Source organism: Naumovozyma castellii, chromosome 7 (genome assembly GCF_000237345.1).
Source record: "Naumovozyma castellii chromosome 7, complete genome".
Classification (NCBI taxonomy): Eukaryota; Fungi; Ascomycota; class Saccharomycetes; order Saccharomycetales; family Saccharomycetaceae; genus Naumovozyma; species Naumovozyma castellii.
The window spans coordinates 481,144-500,882 of record NC_016497.1 but is presented as its reverse complement, the minus strand read 5'-3'; the positions used below and the strand labels follow the sequence as shown (position 1 = coordinate 500,882).

The 19,739-nt window shown below is 37.2% G+C and overlaps 7 protein-coding genes across 7 annotated transcripts; 2 read left to right on the top strand and 5 right to left on the bottom strand.

Annotated features, from left to right (window-relative positions):
* Positions 1-167: 167 nt before the first annotated feature.
* NCAS0G02750 (uncharacterized protein) lies at positions 168-3,707 on the bottom strand (the record flags this gene model as incomplete). The annotated part of the gene is made up of 1 exon (XM_003677466.1): positions 168-3,707. The coding sequence occupies one exon, from the start codon at positions 3,705-3,707 to the stop codon at positions 168-170; it is 3,540 nt and encodes a 1,179-aa protein (XP_003677514.1).
* A 392-nt stretch (positions 3,708-4,099) lies between these two features.
* On the bottom strand, positions 4,100-8,338 carry TOP2 (DNA topoisomerase 2; the record flags this gene model as incomplete). Its single annotated transcript, XM_003677465.1, has 1 exon — positions 4,100-8,338. The coding sequence occupies one exon, from the start codon at positions 8,336-8,338 to the stop codon at positions 4,100-4,102; it is 4,239 nt and encodes a 1,412-aa protein (XP_003677513.1).
* Positions 8,339-8,962: 624 nt separating this feature from the next.
* RHO2 (Rho family GTPase RHO2) lies at positions 8,963-9,526 on the bottom strand (the record flags this gene model as incomplete). The annotated part of the gene is made up of 1 exon (XM_003677464.1): positions 8,963-9,526. One exon carries the CDS (start codon positions 9,524-9,526, stop codon positions 8,963-8,965), a length of 564 nt encoding a protein of 187 aa, XP_003677512.1.
* A 353-nt stretch (positions 9,527-9,879) lies between these two features.
* Positions 9,880-13,773, bottom strand: NST1 (Nst1p; the record flags this gene model as incomplete). Its single annotated transcript, XM_003677463.1, has 1 exon — positions 9,880-13,773. The coding sequence occupies one exon, from the start codon at positions 13,771-13,773 to the stop codon at positions 9,880-9,882; it is 3,894 nt and encodes a 1,297-aa protein (XP_003677511.1).
* Positions 13,774-14,083: 310 nt separating this feature from the next.
* On the top strand, positions 14,084-15,121 carry TMA46 (translation machinery-associated protein TMA46; the record flags this gene model as incomplete). Its single annotated transcript, XM_003677462.1, has 1 exon — positions 14,084-15,121. One exon carries the CDS (start codon positions 14,084-14,086, stop codon positions 15,119-15,121), a length of 1,038 nt encoding a protein of 345 aa, XP_003677510.1.
* Positions 15,122-15,322: 201 nt separating this feature from the next.
* APP1 (phosphatidate phosphatase APP1) lies at positions 15,323-17,080 on the bottom strand (the record flags this gene model as incomplete). Its single annotated transcript, XM_003677461.1, has 1 exon — positions 15,323-17,080. The coding sequence occupies one exon, from the start codon at positions 17,078-17,080 to the stop codon at positions 15,323-15,325; it is 1,758 nt and encodes a 585-aa protein (XP_003677509.1).
* A 487-nt stretch (positions 17,081-17,567) lies between these two features.
* On the top strand, positions 17,568-19,463 carry NCAS0G02690 (uncharacterized protein; the record flags this gene model as incomplete). Its single annotated transcript, XM_003677460.1, has 1 exon — positions 17,568-19,463. One exon carries the CDS (start codon positions 17,568-17,570, stop codon positions 19,461-19,463), a length of 1,896 nt encoding a protein of 631 aa, XP_003677508.1.
* Between the last annotated feature and the right edge of the window lie 276 nt (positions 19,464-19,739).

Here is a 19,739-nt window from a genome sequence, read left to right as displayed (position 1 = left end):
CAATATGTAAGCCCAGTCTCTATGTAAGCCCTTTAATTGTTAGGCTGATCAGTTTACAATTTGCGAATTTTTTTAGCGCTTCCAAGTTAACGCTATGTAAAAATGAAATAATAGAATTATTAAAAAGATATAGTTATATTATTTTCTATTATTCCAGTTATATACCCTCAAAGTGAACCTGCTAGCTTGCTTGTAAGACCAGAAACCAAACCGGCCTTCAACTTTGCTTGGCCTTCTTCCATTACTTTCCCCATTGTTACGATACTCGTATTGACCACTGTAGTTCCTGTTCTTATTCCTGTACCTATACCTCTGGCGGCAAGATCACCAATGTTATCGGTTCGCTTCGAAACGTTCAATGTATATCTTGGTTCGAATTGGAACTCAAGTTGCAAACTTCCACCATCTTTACCATCTTTTTTAAGTACTGGTACAGTTAATGTAGTTGGTTTCTCCGGATCGATTTCATCAAGAGGTACTTTAGCTTTACCAAGAAAATCATTCTTGCGACCATAATCCTGGTCCATAACGTCTATCAGTATACAATCATTGACACGATTATCTATTTGAATGGGTTTTGTAGTTTCATTCCAAACTGGGTTCAACGTCCTCTTTTTAATTTTCGTCTTAAAAAAATAATCTCTTTCATCATTTAAATAAAACTTCAAATATGGGTCAGAATGTCCATTTCTATCACCTACAGGTAAAGTTTTGGCATTTTTTATAGTAATAGTTAAATCTCCAGAATTTGTAATCAAATCGCTCTGCGGTAACTTGGTAACATTAAGTGGAAGCCAAGAAACTTGGACTAATAGTTTTGCAGTCGATATACCTGTGAGATTGAGAATTTTTGGTGTCTTATAACAATTCTTGACCAGCTCAAAAGTAGGGATATCAAGTTGACAGATGCATTCTTCTGCCTTATTGGCATTCCTGTTCTTAGTCACCTTAAATGTAGTCACAGACCACTCTAACTCCTTGACCATATAATCACCGGTCCATCCTGTATTGATTGTTCTTATCGAACATCGTGGCCCTATAAAATTTGGGTACCCACATGAATCAAAAAATGTCTGAACATAAAGGCCAGGTTCCGGTAACTCACCACCAAGTATCGAAACTGTTATAATCCCTACAGGATACTGTACCAACTCTTCTAGCTGTAACATCATCTTACTGTTAAACACATCTTGCAGCTCATTCAATTCATTCTCTTCTTGCTCTATCTCTCTTAATTTTTCCTCACTACGATCATTATCAACTGTTAGTTGTTCTTTTGAAGATAGTAAGCTTTGTTTTCTTTCATTAATTTTATCAAGTTGATGGATCTCTTCAAGACTTAAGATTGGGAGTGACGGGTAAAAGGAGACATAGTAGGTTAACTCACCACTTAGCCCCCTATTATTGTATAAGAGACCAGTTCTTTGCTTATCGTCAATATATTCTGTATAGTTATCAGTTCGGTCCTTTTGAAATAATCCCTGTAAGGGTAATTTTAAAGTTCCAATAGTTAGATCTCCTCCTAACGTTCGATGACTATTGCATTGAATCGTTATCTTCTGGTTAGGTGAAGTCACTGCGACAGAAATTGCAGTATTCCAAATGGGGTTCAAAGTATCCCACTTTTCAGGCGTTCTTCCTTTCTCAATGTCATCGACGAGAATTTTAACGTACGGATCACACACTGCCAATTTATCCGTATTTTTTAAATTCTTTGCCTTATTAACGAATATACGAACAATCCCAATCGGTGGGATATATGGTACCATATCATTTTTGATACCCAAATCAACGGGCTTCCAATGGGTAATAATCTTCAGATCACCCTTACCATTTTTTAACGGAATTGAATTCTTATCAATCATGGTTCTATCCAATAAAGAGCTCAAAGTTTGTGTAGTTGATGCTATTATTTCATCTTTGTGATTCTTAATTTGAAATTTACATCTTGTCATTAAACAATCTAAGACAATTGCTTCATAAGTTGAATTCCATTCGAAGGAATTAATCCCAGAGATTTTTTTTGTCGTCCAAACAAGTTTAGAGTTAATATAAACTTCAACATATAAGTTAAGTTTTTTGCTTTTCTGGTTTATTAATTTTAAACTCTCAATATTGATCAAACCAATGCCTGAGGTTAAATCGGGAATCTCTTCAATAGTCCCATCTGGCAGACGCTTTTGGTTTAATGTTGGATGGAAGTGTAAATCAAAATGCAAATCACCAACATTTCTAGAGTTTCGAAGGAAAAATGACTTCAAATGCCTTTGTTGAGGAGTTTTGCGCAATGAAGCCAAATTTAATTGAAGAACACCAATGGACTTATCTTTCAGTTTCTCCATCTTATCTAATAAAGTTACTGTGATTGGGTTAAAAAATGTCTTGAGTTGGATATAGATAGTCTCATCCCATTCTGGATTATATTTACTGACCGAAGTGTTACTTGTAGCAAGAAGTTTTGATCCTGATCTAAAGGTCAGGTATGGACTTCCAACGGCATTTAATGGATTTGTTGAACGCTTCAAATTTTGAACGTTCTTAATTCTAATTTCTAGGATACCTATGGAGATATTCGAGCCAGATATTATTTGAGGTAAAGAGAGTTGCAATGAAAACGGAGGTAGTAGAATTGGACCCATATATTTTTTAGCCATGGCTCGAATGAATGGCATTAGCCCAGGGATCGCCAGCAGTTCCAGGTTAAATATTGAGCTCGAGAAAAGGGAGACGACAAAATCCAAATTGGGGATTTCCAACAGTTGGATATTGATAGTTTCGATATGAGGCGAAGCATCCATTAGTTGAAATCGAATTCTTGCCTTTGCCTCAATACAGAGTTCGGAGAGAGAAATCGGAATTACTATTCCGAATAGGTTGAATTTCAGAACAAGCTTCTCATTAACATAATTTCGCATCTGTTTAGCTGTCATATCTGATATATCATGAGGAATAAGTGAAAGCTGCCAATCCATAACAACAACATCTGAGCTAGTATTTTGTAAAGTCTTTAAGCCGTCAATCCTTGGAGATTTCACACCCAAAGTTAACTGATCAATCCAAACAGATTGAACAAATTTGGGCAACGAATACAAATTATTTAGAGTCGTATTGACGTTAGTGACTACCTGTTCAGATATAGTGGGTTCAATCAGACACCAGTATTTCTCCATGAAATGATTTAACCACTCAATTGATTCTGTATCATTTTCAATTTTTGCTACTGCATTTTCTCTCTCGATGAGATCTTTAATTTTAGTTCTATATTTTTTTATGGATGTTCTGTAATAGAGGCATACAATAGCCATCAAAAGGAAAACGGGTGCAAATGAAAATTTAAAGTAACCTAACCCAAAAGATAAGATGCCTCCAATAGCACAGCTTCCAACCGAATGGTACCATTCACCATACATTTTCTCTGGAATAAGGTTGTCTAAAAATGTTTCATTATTTGAATCCAATAAGAAATCGTCGGCAGTAAGAAAATCACTTTCCTCCCATCCACCAATTTGCCTCCACCCAATATATGATGCCTCCTTAGTAGTTTTCTTGGTGGTAGTATTTCTCTCCTTTGCAATATTCTTATCCAAGTCTTCAGCATTGTCAACACTATTTGTTGTTAGTGTATAATCATTGTCCTTTTTCTTTGGGTTTGCCGAGGGGTAAACTAACCCAGCTTGTTTCAGTTTTTCCTCTTTCTGTGGGGGCATTGAATAATGGTTATTATAATTTTTGTTTAGCTTTGTTTCTTAAAGTTTTTTCAAGTGTGCTCAAGTTTAAGAGTTAATGAATTATGCCAAATTCCTAAGTCAAAGCTTTATGTTTTATGATGTAACTAGCTGGTAGTCAAGAGCCGATTGATAGGACAAAGGGAAGCATCCCGTGTATACGGACCTTACTATAAACCTGGCAGAGGAACAAGCTCATCGGATTTCGATATATCAACATTCTTCGATCGAGAAAACGAAAAACTATGGATTTACGTCATCTTCGGATCATCTCCGGGTAAATCCGAGTTTTGATCTTCATTGTTTTGTCACAGATACACACATTGAATATATATAGTACAGGGGTATGGTAAAAGAGTTGGGAAGCAGTGACATCACTCGACGTATTCTTCAGAGCCATCCGTTTCATTGTCATCAATGAAGCTCTCTTCGTCATCTGATAGTTCGATTTTTTGGACATAAGATTTTTTAGGTGCTGCCCTACGCCTGGTTCTCGACCTATTCAGTTGAACTGGCGCATCATCATCGTCTTCAAGGTCGCTGTCCGAATCCTCGAGAAACATTTTCCCGGAATTTCTATTTTCTACTTCATCTTCATCATCAGACAATTCAACGATCTCAGGTATTTTCCTTTTGACTGGCTCTTTCTTTGGTTTAACAGCAGTCTTTTGTAGAGGTATTTTCTGACTTTGGACACTTTCTTTGGGAGTTTCTCCAAAGTTTTTAGTCAATTCCTTAAATCTATTCGAAAACGTGCTTAGGGTATCTTCTGTCTCTTGCTTGGGAAGCTTGTCGAAAATTGTAGAAGAATTTTTAGAAAGTGATGAGTTGGTTTCTGATTCTTGTGCTTTAATAGTTGGTGTGACTTCCTTTGATGCCGTCTCAGACTTAATTTTGGTTGGTCTTTTTACCTTTACAGCCACCTTGGGCTCAAGTAGTACTCTCTCAAAATTTGCCGTTTCTAACTTCAGTTTATTTAAAGACTTTTTAGTCGCCTTTGGTTTCTTCTTACTCTTGCCATAATCATCGTCATCGTCGGCAGCGGATTTCCTCTTGCGTTTAGCTTTAGTTTTAGAACTTGCACCGGATTCGTTCCCATTACGACTTTCCTCATCAATTATAAGGAACTCATCGTAGGCTTTCATAAACTCTTCCAAGTCATTATTCCATAAATCAGAAGCTGATAATTTCAAAAGATCTTCTAATTCGGTTTCTCTCTCTTGTTTTTGATTCAGTAATTTTTGGTACCTTTCTCTTGTCAACGACCAAATTCGCATACCTAATAGATATTCAAATGTCCCGTAAACTTCTTCAGGTCCATTAATAATGGCCTCATCAGTTTGATTTTCACTTTCATCCTCTCCTTCTCCTTCGTCAACCAATTCTTCAATTTTGCTGCTAATGGAACCATAATGTGGCTTTCCTTCTTTATTGATTCTTGGGAAACCCAATTCTTCTAGTTCCTTAATTATGTCTTTACGTGGTTTATTTGTAACTGTTAAAGCTCGATCAATAATCATCTTAATAAATTTGACCTGATATGACAGTTTTTCAACTTCCCATTGCAATCTCTCACTCATGTAGTCTTTTCTTTTTTGATAATATTCTAACCTAACATAGTAGAAGTCATTCAATATTTCAAACACAGTCTCGTACTTCTTAATTTTACCACGAGCATCAAAGGCAACCATGTTCATTAAACTAATTGGAGAAGTTAGTTTGAAACGTTCATAAAACCCAATTTTTTTAGTCTTCTCCATTTCTTCAGGTGTTAACGTAATAATAAATTTGATAGTATCACCATGATGCTCTTCCATGTCCTTTATCCATGCTTTGTTCTTCTCATTACCACTCAAACCCAACAATAAATATTCTTTAATAGTGGAAGTCCACGTTCTTGCTGGTAATTCCGTAATCTCCAATGTGTTTGGACCGATTTGTTCAATTCTACCGTACATTCTATAACGTTGTGGATCAATAGCTTCAATGGAACCGTTCCACCCTTTGAACCACGGCTGCATATCTTCAAGTTCTTCGCCATTCATCAAATGTCTTATATTCTTGACAATATCTAATGGATTAAACGGAGGCACATTTGTACTCCAACCAGTACCAATACCTTCACACCCATTGACTAATATCATAGGTATAACAGGAAGATACCATTCAGGTTCTACAGTAGCCTCGTCATCTTGAACATACTTGTATAAAGCATCGTCAGATGGATGAAAGATTTTTCTTGTTATTTTACTCAATTCTGTAAAGATATATCTTGGGGCAGCAGCATCCTTACCACCAGTGGCCCTAGTACCGAAAGCACCATTGGGTTTCAATAAGTTTATATTATTTGCACCTACAAAATTCTGTGCCATACCAATAATGGTTAGGGCCAGAGATTGTTCACCATGGTGATATGAAGTTGCCTCAGCAACATTTGGCGCCAATTGAGCCACTTTAATTTCTGATCTTAAGTTACGCTTGAAACAACCAAACAGAACTTTTCTCTGCCCTGGTTTAAACCCATCAAGAACATTAGGAATGGATCTTATATTATCGGCTAAGGAAAACAGAATCAATTCTTTGTTGATAAAATCGCTGATGGGGATTTCGTTCAGTGAGGAATCTAAGACGGTACCAGGTTCATATTGTCTAAGCCATTCTTTACGGTCATCGGCTTTCTTTTTGGAAAACGCAAGATCAATCAAATCTTTATCGTTGCCTTGCAATGAGTGAAAAGTCTTTAAATGTTTATCCAAATCTCTAAAATATTCACGAATTTCTTGCGCCAAGGAGGTACCTAACCCCTTATAATATTTTTGCTTCCATGTATAATTATTCGATTCCTCTTCTCTCCATTTTTCGTAGTCTGGCATGTTATAAAATGCAATGACAGAACGTCTTGGTTTTGTAATCGTCACCTTAATAATCGGGGTTATAAATTCAACTAAAAATCCAGGAATATCTAGAAGCCCTGGGAAAGAACTTTCCAGGAAATTAATAATCAAACCTTTAATATGAGAACCATCATGATCTTGATCTGTCATAATCATTAAATGGCCATACCTCAATGATTTTGTGTCTTCATATTTCTTTCTATGCTGTAAACCCATAATTTTCTTTATAGCTTGAATCTCGGCGTTCTTTAAGATTTGATCAGCACTGGCTTCTCTCACGTTTAACATTTTACCACGCAGTGGGTAACAACCATATAAATCTCTACCAACAACAGCAAGCCCTGCAACGGCCAATGATAAAGCAGAATCACCTTCTGTCAAGATCAACGTACATTTATACCCATCTTTGGTACCAGCCTTATTAGCATCTTCTAATTTTGGATATTCAGTTATTCTTGTCTTCCTTGTACCGTCTGATTTTTTAAGAGTATTGGCTTCATTCTCGTCGGCAATTTCAGAAATTTTAGTTGCAAAATCAGTCTTCATGATTTTATTAATATATTCAGGTGAAACTTCACATTTGGAGCCGAAATCTTTCACCCTGGTAGTCAGCTGCTCCTTTGTTTGCGACGTAAACGCAGGGTTCTCAATTAAACAGTTAATAAAGATAAACATATTATTCTTGATTTGGAAAGGCTTAATTGTCTTTTTTCTTTTTTTCTTAATTAAATCTTGTACCTTACGTACAATCTGATCTGAAATATAATTAACATGAGTACCACCTGAAGTTGTTGCAATAGAGTTTACAAATGAAATTTGTTGAAATGAAATATCTGAGACAGCAAAGGCAATCTCCCATGAAGCGTTAACTCTTTCATATAATATGGTTGGAACATTAGATTGATCGGAAGCATCTTCACCGGCGTCCAATTTCTTCTTTTTTTCTAAGGATTTCATGTATAATTCCACATAATTCTTGAAATTTCTAATCTTCAGTGATTTCCCATTTAAGTATACGCTTATATCGCGAACTGACCCGTTTATATCATAGACACGACGACGCATGACACCCAGAATATCATTATCCAAAGAGGTCATATTAAATCTGGACAAATCTGGTTTGAATGATACTTTGGTATAGGAGGGACCTTTTTTGTAGGACGTAATTTTTGGAGGGTGACAGACACTCATGTTTTTTTCCCACTTTTGGACATACTTGCTACCCAACTTAGGATCAGCAGTCTCCAATACAAATTCTGTAGAAAAGATATTACACAATTTGGCACCATACCCATTTCTGCCACCAGTAACCTTTTTCTCATTATCATCGTAGTTGGAGGAGGTTAATAGATGACCAAAAATTAATTCAGGAATATAAATTTTCTCCTTTTGATGAATTTCAATGGGGATACCCTTACCATCATTTTTGACTTCGATTAGATTTTCCTCTGGCTTAATGGTGACTTCAATCTTCTTCATTGTTGGATCACGAACCTTATTATCCGCAGCATTAACAATAATTTCATCGAATATTTTAAATAGACCAGGGACCATTTTTACATGCTTTTCCACCATGCAATCTGTTTCTTCATCATAAATCCATTGCTCTTGTTCTTGTAGTTCAACTGATCCAATATATGTATCTGGTCTCTTCAGGATATGCTCTAACTGTGATATTTTCTGATACCTCTCAGAAGCACTTTTAACAGCCACAGTCATTTTTCTTTACAAAATCAAAGATAATTCAATAAATGATTAAAATAATAAAAACAGACACTGGAGAAAGTCTAGGTTGGTATGAAATGGACCTTCTTTGAGCTCAATGATTCGAGTTAAAATGATCTGAAAACATGTTTACATTTATAAAACTAGTTAATCTGGAAACGCGAAACGCGTTTTGACTTACGTAATCAGATCAGTAACAGATTGACTTTTAACTATTCTTAGTCAACTATAACATTAAGTTATTGCACTTAAAAAGAGCAAAGATAATGGTTCGAGGTATATCTATATTTACAGGAAAGATATTTTGGTGTTACAATAAATTTATATTTTGATTAATGCGTACTTTAAAAAAACGAATAAATGAATAGATCACTTTAATGATTTGGTATAATGGAATACAGAAAAAGAACCTTGCTAATAGATAGAAACCCTAATTTCATTGCCAACAGAAAAGTTCATATATTTTATGCCTAATTTTCGATTTGCGCATCAGAAAAGTGAGACAATCCAGTCCATGAATCATACAAATGCATTATGCATATAGTAGGAGCAAATAGCTTTACTAACAAAGGCGGTGGCTCTTCCGTAACTAAAACACCACATGGTACCTTTGTCAAGTCAACTAACGGTACAACAGGTTTGACCTGGTTCCTTGTTGACAAGTAAACTTGTTCGTGTTGCCAACTCAAAGACATCATCCACACCTTCTCCCGTAAGAGCACTACACTCTACATATTTCTTAGCACCAATGATTCTTGCCACCTGTTGGGCATCTTCAGGTTTTACCATCTCCACACCATCCTGTTTCTGCCTCAAATCTTTTTTCAAACCGACTAGTATAATAGGGGCTTCAGGGCAATATCGCAGAGCCTCTTCTGTCCATTTATTTCTGGCATTATCCAAGGACTCTGTGTCATTTATGGCAAACCCAATCAGTATTATATCAGCCTTGGAGTATGAGAATGGACGTAGGCGTTCATATTCTTCCTGACCGGCTGTATCCCACAATGTAAGCGAAACCTTAATGCCATCAACCCTACAATCTGTGACATAATTTTCAAATACAGTTGGATGATACTCTTGCGGGAACTTCCCGAGAGTAAAGACGTATAACAAAGATGTTTTCCCACATGCACCATCTCCTATGATGACTAGTTTTCTTCTCACGGCCTTTTCAGACATGTTATTCTACTCTTTTCAATGTAACAAAATACTGTGTTCCTAAGTATAAGGTATATCTAGGTGTCCAATCTGGGATTGCTCAGCTAGTATGCTTGGTTCTGTGTCCCATGGAAAATAAATAAATCAGAACTATTGCAGATTTGGAAAATTCATCCTACATGGATACCGTTAACGTTACTTGGATGAATGCTCGCGCCTCGAAAAAAAATTTTGGTGAGTTGACGCTACGTAGTCATCGAACTGGCTTACACTTGTAACTTGAGAAATAAAACTTTATGAATAGCATTAAAGAATAAATAGGTAAAATATTTATAGGAGGGATACAGTAGGATAATGTATAAAGCAGTAGCTAATTATACATTGTATGGAATGGCATTGGCTTCTGGATGTGGAGTTCGGGTTGGAAGACTCAGCATACTTGAGGTATTCTGGAAGGACATGCTATCGTTCACATTATCAAGAATACCATTCAATAAACTTGTTTCGGGTCTTGTAGCTTGCTCAGGGCCTATCATCTTTACATGGCTAATCAATCCTGCTGGGGTTGTTAGCACTTCACAACCGTACGAGTTCCTCATATTTAGTAGGCAATTAATAAATGACGGATAATCCAGTCCAACTCCTAACAGACTTTGATAGAGAGTGTCAACTGAAAGATATTGAGTTGTCAAGTCCTTGGCAGCTATATTCACGTAGTTCTTGTAAATTGTCTCTAACATATTTGGACCGTTTGCATTGGTCGATACAGGATAAACAGCTCCTCGAGGTAGACTCATATTATTATTATTATTATCATATGGAACAGAATTATTGTTCCAGATATTTGATGACAGATAATTGGCAGAATCACTACTATTTGGAAGGCTTGGAATACTAGATAATAAATGAGAGTGATCCATTGCTAGAGTACCGCTGTTTGAAGTATTGTTACCGTCATGTGTATCCCAGATCGAACTTCTGTGCGTTGGTAATGGAGTAGCAGATGTTAATGATGGTGTGCCCATGTTAATTGAAGACGGATTCCCATTTTCTAACCCCATCGACCCAACTGAAGCCTTTGTGTTAGAACCAATTTGGTTACTTCTCAATGTGGGATGTTGATCATTCCATAACGAATTTTGTTGAAATGTTGCAGGTGGCGAAAAATTGGAATCATCTAAACCCGCAGAAGATAGCATGGTAGTTAAAGATTGTAATTCATCTGCCAATGATTTCCTTTGGTTGGTATGGTTATTTGGAAGACCGAGGGATGGGACTGCCGGTTGGTTATTAGATGGGAAAGATTGTTGCACTGCCGAGTCCTGCATATTCGGGAAGTTATTCCAAGATGGCATTCCAAACGGCGCATTTGGGACAATGCCTGGTGGACCAGGTAACTGATGTGTAGGCATTCCCGGTAATGCTGAAGTCAACGATCCCAAGGAAAATCTGTCATCAAGAGCCGAATTCTCAGAAGTTGAATGCATATATGATCCATTAGGTAACGTCATAGAATTTGTGGACTGTACGTAACCTTGAACATTTTCATCCTGGGGGACGAACTGGTTAGAGCCTTGCACTTGGTTCATAGGTGAAATATCATGTGAGATTGATGAGTTTGGTTGAACAAATCTGGCCAAGTTCGATGGGGAACGTGACGGGTTTAATGCCGTGGCTGCATTTATCATAGCAAATATGTCATCGTCAACACTTTTCTTTGCAGTTGAGAAAGGCAATTCTGGCAACGATTCTTTAGGAGATGGATTTTGAGAAGTTCTAGTTTTAAGTTGCTTCGATTCAAGACTTTTAACAGTTTTTTTTGCCGTTTTCTTCTGAGATTCTGCAGCCTTTTTATTTTGCAATTGTTGCTCCTTTAGTTTTTTCTCTTCTCTCAATCTTTTCTCTTCCTGCAATCTTTTCTGCTCTTGTCTTTTTTCATCCTTCAATTTCTTCAACTCTTCTTCTTTCTGTTTTTTCTCCTCTTCACGTTTTCTTCTAAGATCTTCTTTCACCTTTCTCTGTTGCTCCTGCTGTTCTTCTCTACGACGTTGCTCTTCAAGTTTGCGTTTTTTTTCTTCATCCTTCTTCCTTTTGGCCTCTTCAACCTTCTTTCTTTGAGCTTCACGCCTTTCTAGTTCACGTTGTTCAGATTCTTTTCGAAGTCTTTCTTGTTCTAATTCTTTCCTCTTCTTCTCTTCCTCTTTAGCCAATTGTTGTTGTCTCTTCTTCTCCTTTTCCTTCTCTTTCTTTTTTTGTTTCTTCTCTTCTCTCTCTTTTTGTCTTAATTTCTCATCTTCCAATTCTTTCAACAACTTTAATCTATTGACATCAGCTTGTTTCTCATGATATGACGCCATGATTCTACCCTGAAGTAATTTAGTAATAGCAATTTGAATTAATTTTTTTCCCTCTTCAAGACGTTCACCTTCATCGATGCCACTATCATACTCTTCATCTTCATCCTCTTCGTCATTGTCCTCATCCTCATCGTCATCATAGTCCTCATCTTCTTCATCTTCATCTACGTCCAAATCTTCATCAACGTCTTCGTGGTATGCATGTTCGTTAGCATAATGCTGGTGTTGATGATGCATGTCAATCGCCTCTCCTGAATGATCATGGGGATATTTTTTTTCGTCGTGTACATTGGAAGTTAGGGCACCATGATGATCCCCAATTATCTCATTACGAATTTTTTTCTGTTCATAAATGTCATGAATTTGTTGGAAACTTTCATGGTCCATTTCTAACGCATCATCTTCACTGGCTAGATCATCTTCTTCGTCATCCTCTTCTTCGTCATCTTCATAATCATATTCTGACAACACCTCATGATTGGATTCATCTTCATAAAGATCAGTTTCATGCTCAACTTCATTATGTTCTGGATTAGAAGTTGCAGCCGCCGCCGCCGCTGCTGCAGCGGCAAGAGACGCACTAACAGAATTGCCACCAAATTCATGATTGAATTTTTCTTTGAAGGATTTCATGACTAACTCACCAAAATGAGCCCTATCATCACCAAACATAAACCTAGTAAACAACTCTTTCTCTAAAGGAGAAACTTCATTAAATTCTTTCTTCTTTGTATCGTAAGATGAAGTCATTCTTTCAGCTATATTTCTTTGCAGATCGGAGTATTCCTTGGCAGTTAACGGTTTGCCGTTATGTAACATAGTCGTGAACTCCCTGGGATTATTTGTATCTGTATCCTTATTATTACTATCAGGTGGCATAACAAAATTCTCTAATGCGGTAATGAAGTTACGAGGATTGGTAATTGCAGTAGATGATGCGTGAGACATTAAATCGTTAGTCAATGATCGCATTTCTGGGTATGACATCATTTTAGACACATATTCCTTGGCAATTTTAGGATGAGACGATATGAATGTTTTTGTAAAATTTAAATATTTCTCTCGTAACTGTTGTTCATCTATCTCTTGCTTCAAAACAGGAGCTGCTGCAGGAGTTGCAAGATGTCCTTGCGACATCGCTTGTTTCTGTTTTAGTTGTTTGAAATGAAGCACCTCTTCTTTCAAATCTTTATCATTTGTTGGTGATTGTGCAGGATTGGAAGAAAGAAAAGTCTTCATCACTTGATTATCATCATCAAAATCAGTGTGTTCTGTATCATGACTCTGAGACTCTTTTATCGTCGGGGGATTATTCGAATTATTACTATTCTTAGATATCTGTAACTCTTTAATTATACCAAGATGAAATTTAACAGGATTCAATTCAGGATCTTTTATCTTATCGAGTGAATATAAAACGTTATAAATCCTTTCCATTTCTTGATCCATGGCCATATGACGTCTTCCACACACAGAGCAATTACATGAATGTCCACTGCCGCCGCTAGTATTACTGGATGAGGTGGAAGAAGTATCATTTTGATAGTTTCTAATAATTTGTAACACCTGCTCCTTCTCTATTCTAAGAATAGCTTTTTTCTCCTGAGGCGACAAAGACTCCCAATGAGAATCCAGCGTTAAAGCTAATGATGCTGATTGTTGTTTTTGCTTTTGTTTCTGTTTGTTTGCAATGGAGACTTTCATACTGGGATCTGTCTCTTCTGGGGAAGGTTGGATAGACTCCACAATTACGTCACCGTTTGGTGCTCTCTTAATGACTCTTGAAGTGGGATAATCCTCGCCTTCTTTGTATATTTCAGCATTCTCCAGAGTAGGTTGTTGCGTATGATGCTTCTTCTGGCTTTGTTTGGCTTTACTTTTTCTTTTCTTGTTTTTGGAAGTAGGGGGCATCTTGTGTGAGAGTGGATATGCGTCTGCAATGCTAGATACTATCCGGGAGTCTGTGTTGAGGGGATACCGTTACTGATCGTGGCGATAGGTTGTAGGTTCAACTTCACCTCAATTCAAATCCAGAAATTACAGATTTCTTTCGCTGAATTTATCGTTATGGACGGAGACAGTTTCAAATTTTTTTTGGCGAATTAAGAAAATCGATGAGGTAGAGTACTCTTAAAAGTGGACTTAGTTTGATTTGTATTTCCATGGAGAGCCTTTTGTTTAACCTAACAGACAAAATAGGGAAGTAAATATACTAGCAAGGATGCCACCAAAAAAGAGTCAGAAAAAGCAGCAGGAACAAGGCAAAAAAAAGGACAATGTCGATAAGACGTTTGGTATGAAAAATAAGAATAGGTCCACCAAAGTGCAGAAATACATCAAACAAGTGCATTCTACAGGGTTGGACCCCAAGAAGGAGGAGTTGAAACGTAAGAAATTAGAGGAAAAAAAGTTGAAGGAAGCTCAAGAAGCTGAGAGAAGGGCTCTTTTCAATCCTGCCATTGACCAAAGAGTTCGTGCTGGTGTAGACCCAAAAACCGTTGTTTGTGCTCTTTTCAAGCTGGGAAACTGTAACAAAGGGAAGAACTGTAAGTTTTCTCATGATTTGAGTGTCGGAAGAAGAGTGGAGAAGAAAGATTTGTACCAAGATGTGAGGAAAGAGAAGGAAGAGGATACTATGGATAACTGGGATGAAGAGAAATTAAGATCTGTTATCTCTTCAAAACATGGTAACCCGAAGACAACGACAGATAAGGTGTGTAAATTTTTTATCGAGGCAGTGGAAAATGGTAAGTATGGTTGGTTTTGGGTTTGCCCCAATGATGGGGACAAGTGTATGTACAGACATTCTCTACCTGAAGGGTTTGAATTGAAGACAAAGGAACAGAAGAGAATGGAGAGAGAGGCACTTGAGAACCAACCAAAGATTACTTTGGAAGAATTCATTGAAACCGAAAGAGAGAAACTGGATAAGACCAAATTGACTCCAATCACGATGGAAAATTTCGCCGTGTGGAAGAAGAACCATATTATAGAAAGAATCAATGCTGAGAATAAGTTGAAAGCCAAGAGGAAACTATCTGGTCGTGAAATTGTTCAAAAACTAACCTCAGAGAATAAAAACTTTGAAATTGACAATGCTGATGATATGTCACTTGATTCAACTCAAGGTTCAGCTTGGGATTTGACAGAATTCACTGAAGCGCTAAAAGAAGCAGATCATGAAAACGACAGTGGAATTAAAGATTATGGTGATGGTAGTAATCCAACTTTTGAAATCAAGTCGTCTATAACTGCGTAGATATAAAAAGTCATTCGTATGCCAATATACGACCCCAAAAATTGTTCACTAATAATATCCCTCATGGCTCAGAATATATATGAATAATATATAAACACATAATATGTACGCCTGCGTTTTCCCCAAACAATATACAATAAAAAATACAATTGGATAATTGAAATGACTAAGCTTATGAATATATGTATGAATATGGAAACGTTATTGAGTTATAGACTTTTGAAGTTCTTCTAATTTTACTACGCTATCCTCTAATGCTACTTCTGGTTCCATGAAAAATAACAGCCTTATCTTATCATGGGAATGTTTGAGTGAATTCAGTTGTTCTATGGCTTGATAGACCCTTTTCCTCCAGTGTTCTCCCTTGTTGTCAATGAGAGTGTCATAATTCCCATAATCGTTTTGACTTGAAGATAAAACATATTCTGAGTCAGACTGAATTCTTCTCTTTATATCACTAAAGGAGGAAGAAGCAGATTTGGATGTATAAGGCCTAGGAGGGAGGTTAGGCAAGGTAGAACTAGTTCCCATACGTGTACCAACAAACGAATTATCTTGGTGCCCAACTGACCCCCTAGAAGATTGGATTCTCTCTAATTGGTCATCTGAAAGCTGAATCCTCTTGGGTGGAATGCGTGGAAGAATTCGTTTTATCTTCTCTCTCGAGGTATTGTAATAATTGATTGAAATTTCTTGATTCAAATCATCCATAACCTTTTTATCTTGCTCTTTCGTTCCCAAATCGCTCATAGAATTGGTACAACAACGAATATAAACACCAATGATTTGATCTGGAAATTCCATAACAGTATTTATATAAGCTTCCAGATCCTTTTCCCCAGAGTCACCAACCAATATAAACTTCTTTTTGGGAAAGTCCTGAATAATGTTCCAGATAGGTTCTAATTTCCTGTTAGCGCTAGATGTCATCAAACTGGACAAAAAATTCCCGGAGTATTGCTTTAAGAATAAAGGACCCCACGGGTAATCTCTCTTGATGAAATTATTAGCAATTGGAAACAACTGAACTGGAGAATTAGAAACATAAAAGAAATCAACATTTAGGTGATCGCGTAATGTATCATACCATAATGGCATCCCCTTAATTGTCCAACTTCTAGTATCGTGAACAAATACGTTTCGAAACATCGATCTCTTGTTGCCAGTAATACCTGTGTGCTTAATTGTATCATCGAGGTCACTTATCAGTGCAAAACCATCCTGCTCAATAAAATCCATCGGATATCTATAAGTTGTTTGATCCTTAGAATCCTCCCTGATACTAATAATAATTTCATCTGGGATAAAATCAGTACTCAATTTAACATTAATGTTCCCCGAACTATCGGTTTGGAAAACATTCTCGATGGATTCATGTTCAGAAAACGATTTCAGTTTGACTCGCACAGGAACTGATTCAAAGGTTCTCGATAAGAACCCTGAAATTCTTTCACTAAATGTATCCAATTCCGTATTCGCTGTTGTTGTGCTATTCTCAGATTTCACAGCATCTTTCAAGGATGACACAGAATTTTCCATTGGGCTACCGGTACCATATTCTATATTTTGTTCATGCAATGACTGCTGATTATTAACACTATCATTGTTGGTCTTCAGATATTGTTTACACAGTGATACTATGATCCTATTACGCCTTCCTGTCAGATTTCCAGGTGCAAAGACATTAAGGCGAATCGTAGAATTTACCTTAGAAGGGTTACTTGGATCAAAAGTAGAGTACGTCGGATAATATAGCAAATCCAGATCCGGAGGCCAAGTAATGGCTAAGTTATTGCTATCTGAATTAGTTCGTTCATTGACCACCTTAAATGTCTGCTGTGAGAGTGTTGACTTTAAATTTGGGATGTAGACATCTTTTGTCGTCTTCATCAGATTCAGAAACCTTTGGCGTTTGTTCATTATGTTGGATTCCTGAGGTTCCTGATCATTGGGTTCCATTCTGTTTGTAGACCAATCGTTTTCACGTAATTTCCCTCTCTTTCGACGTTGAAAAATAGATCCAACAGTAGGAGATCGTAGTTTGGATTTCCACTTGTCTCTATAATGTCGTAAAGTTAACTTTTGCCAGGAGAACTGCCTGATTGTTGTAACAATTGGGCTGTAGGATCTTAAGGGGTTGGAATTTAGCAGCGACAAAACGACAATGGGACAATTTGACGTTCAATGTAAACCACTGTTGAATCTCTGGCTGGTTTCCTTTTAATAACTAACACTAATAGACCGTGCGTACCCTCTCTTACTCTCTCTCTCTCTCTCTCTTAGTATATCGACTATGCTTCCTGTTTCCAATTCCGCTGCTGGGCGTAACCCGCACGAATCCTTCAAATCGATGAGGACAATAAAGAATGCTTCATTGACAGGGTCCAAAGATAAAGTATATAACATTTGTTAAGAACACCTCCTGTCAGTCTCAAGAGAAGATACAATGGTGCATATTACGTTAGGACAGGCCATTTGGGCGTCCGTTAAACCCATTATCAAAATCTATTTGATTATTGGGGTGGGATTTCTGCTTTCCAAGATGGGGATCTTGACTGCAGAAGCAACAAGAACCATATCTGACGTGGTGCTGACTGTTCTTTTGCCATGTTTGGCCTTTAATAAAATTGTGGCCAATATTGAAGATAAGGATATTAAATCTGTGGGGATCATCTGCCTCACCTCGTTACTGATCTTCGGTACAGGACTGTTTTTCGCTTACTTGGTTAGAAGGTTTCTTTGGGTGCCCAAGAAATGGTATGGTGGAATCCTGGCAGGTGGTATGTTCCCCAACATTAGTGACTTGCCCATTGCATACTTACAAACAATGGATCAAGGGTTCATTTTCACAGAAGAGGAAGGTGAAAAAGGTGTCGCATCTGTTATCATTTTTCTAGCAATGTTTTTAATTTGTTTGTTTAATATGGGTGGCTTTAGATTCATCGAATCCGATTTCCATTATAATGATGAAGAAAATGCGTTGACTGAAGCAGAATCGAGTGTGCTACAAACTCTTAATGAGAATAAGAATAAGAATACGACTCCTAGTGCCACACAGGAAAATCCTCGTGAAACAAGCCGTGAATCTTATAAGGAGAGTTCTGAGGGAAATACTAGTGTTTCTAATAATTACTCAAAAAGCCAGGAAGATAACACTGAAGAGGAGCAAATTATGACGGTGGAGCAGGATTTAAGTTTGCATGACAACCAAGACAATAACGATTCAGGATCACGTGCCAGTACAATGCAATCCGTAGAAAATCCTTCATCGTTAACACTTGAGTCATCTATCTCATCTATACCTTCCAATCCATCAGTGGAAGGATCGTTTTCCAGAGCAGAGAGAAATACGTCTACCAACCTTAATCACAGAGCTGCGAGCCACCCAGTCGCATTTACCTCCAAAGATAACTTACATAAGAGCAATACAAATCATAGCGTAACGAGCACAAATAGCTTACTACCCATTCGTTCAATTGATCAAAGAAGTTTACCTCCTCAGAACCTTAATGACATTATTAGAGAATATTCCAATGTAGACCAATTCGGTAACACAAGACCCAACACTGCATTAATGAACAACGATTCAGAAAACGATATGGCGTCAGTAACGTCACAGAGTACATTACAACGAATTAAATCATCTAATTTGACAAGAATGCTAACCTCAGACGCCACTGTGAGTAAGAAGGACATTGAAGAGTCAGGGACGTTTCTCCCCGATTGGCTAAGAAAATTTCCATTAACCTCATTGCTAGTGTTCTTTGCAAAGAATTGTTTAAGACCATGTTCAATGGCAGTCATATTAGCATTAATTATAGCCTTCATACCATGGGTGAAGGCTCTTTTCGTTACCACACCCACCACACCAAATATAAAACAGGCCCCCGACCAACAACCCGCTTTGAGTTTTTTAATGGATTTCACAAGTTATGTGGGGGCAGCTTCAGTTCCATTTGGTTTAATTTTATTAGGTGCCACATTAGGGAAATTAAAGATTGGTAAATTATATCCTGGGTTTTGGAAATCTGCATGCATTCTAGTGTTTCTAAGACAGTGCATTATGCCAATCTTCGGTGTCCTTTGGTGTGACCGTCTCGTTAAAGCTGGTTGGGTAAATTGGGAAGATGATAAAATGTTGCTTTTCGTTATAGCCGTGAGTTGGAATTTACCTACCATGACAACATTAATCTATTTCACTGCGAGCTATACTCCGACTGACTGCTTGGAACCTATCCAAATGCAATGTACAGCCTTCTTTTTAATGATTCAGTATCCAGTGATGGTCGTCAGTTTGCCATTCTTAGTGTCTTATTTCTTAAAAGTCCAGATGAAGTTATGATCGTTATTATTATTATTTCAACCATGTGTAAGTTATTTATTATTCTAAAATCCATGCATTATTTTTTCGGTTTCCAAATTTCGGACTTTTTCTATGACTGTATAATAGTTCACTCCGTGCACCATTATGCTTACCCGTGCACCGTAAAAATATATTTTAATTTTTATATTTGGTCTTTCCACTATTTTTCAGATTGTCCGCCTAACTATGGGGGATCCAGGCAGGAAATCTTCTCTCCAGAATTGAACTCATCGATTCCTGCTAGGCAGAACACCC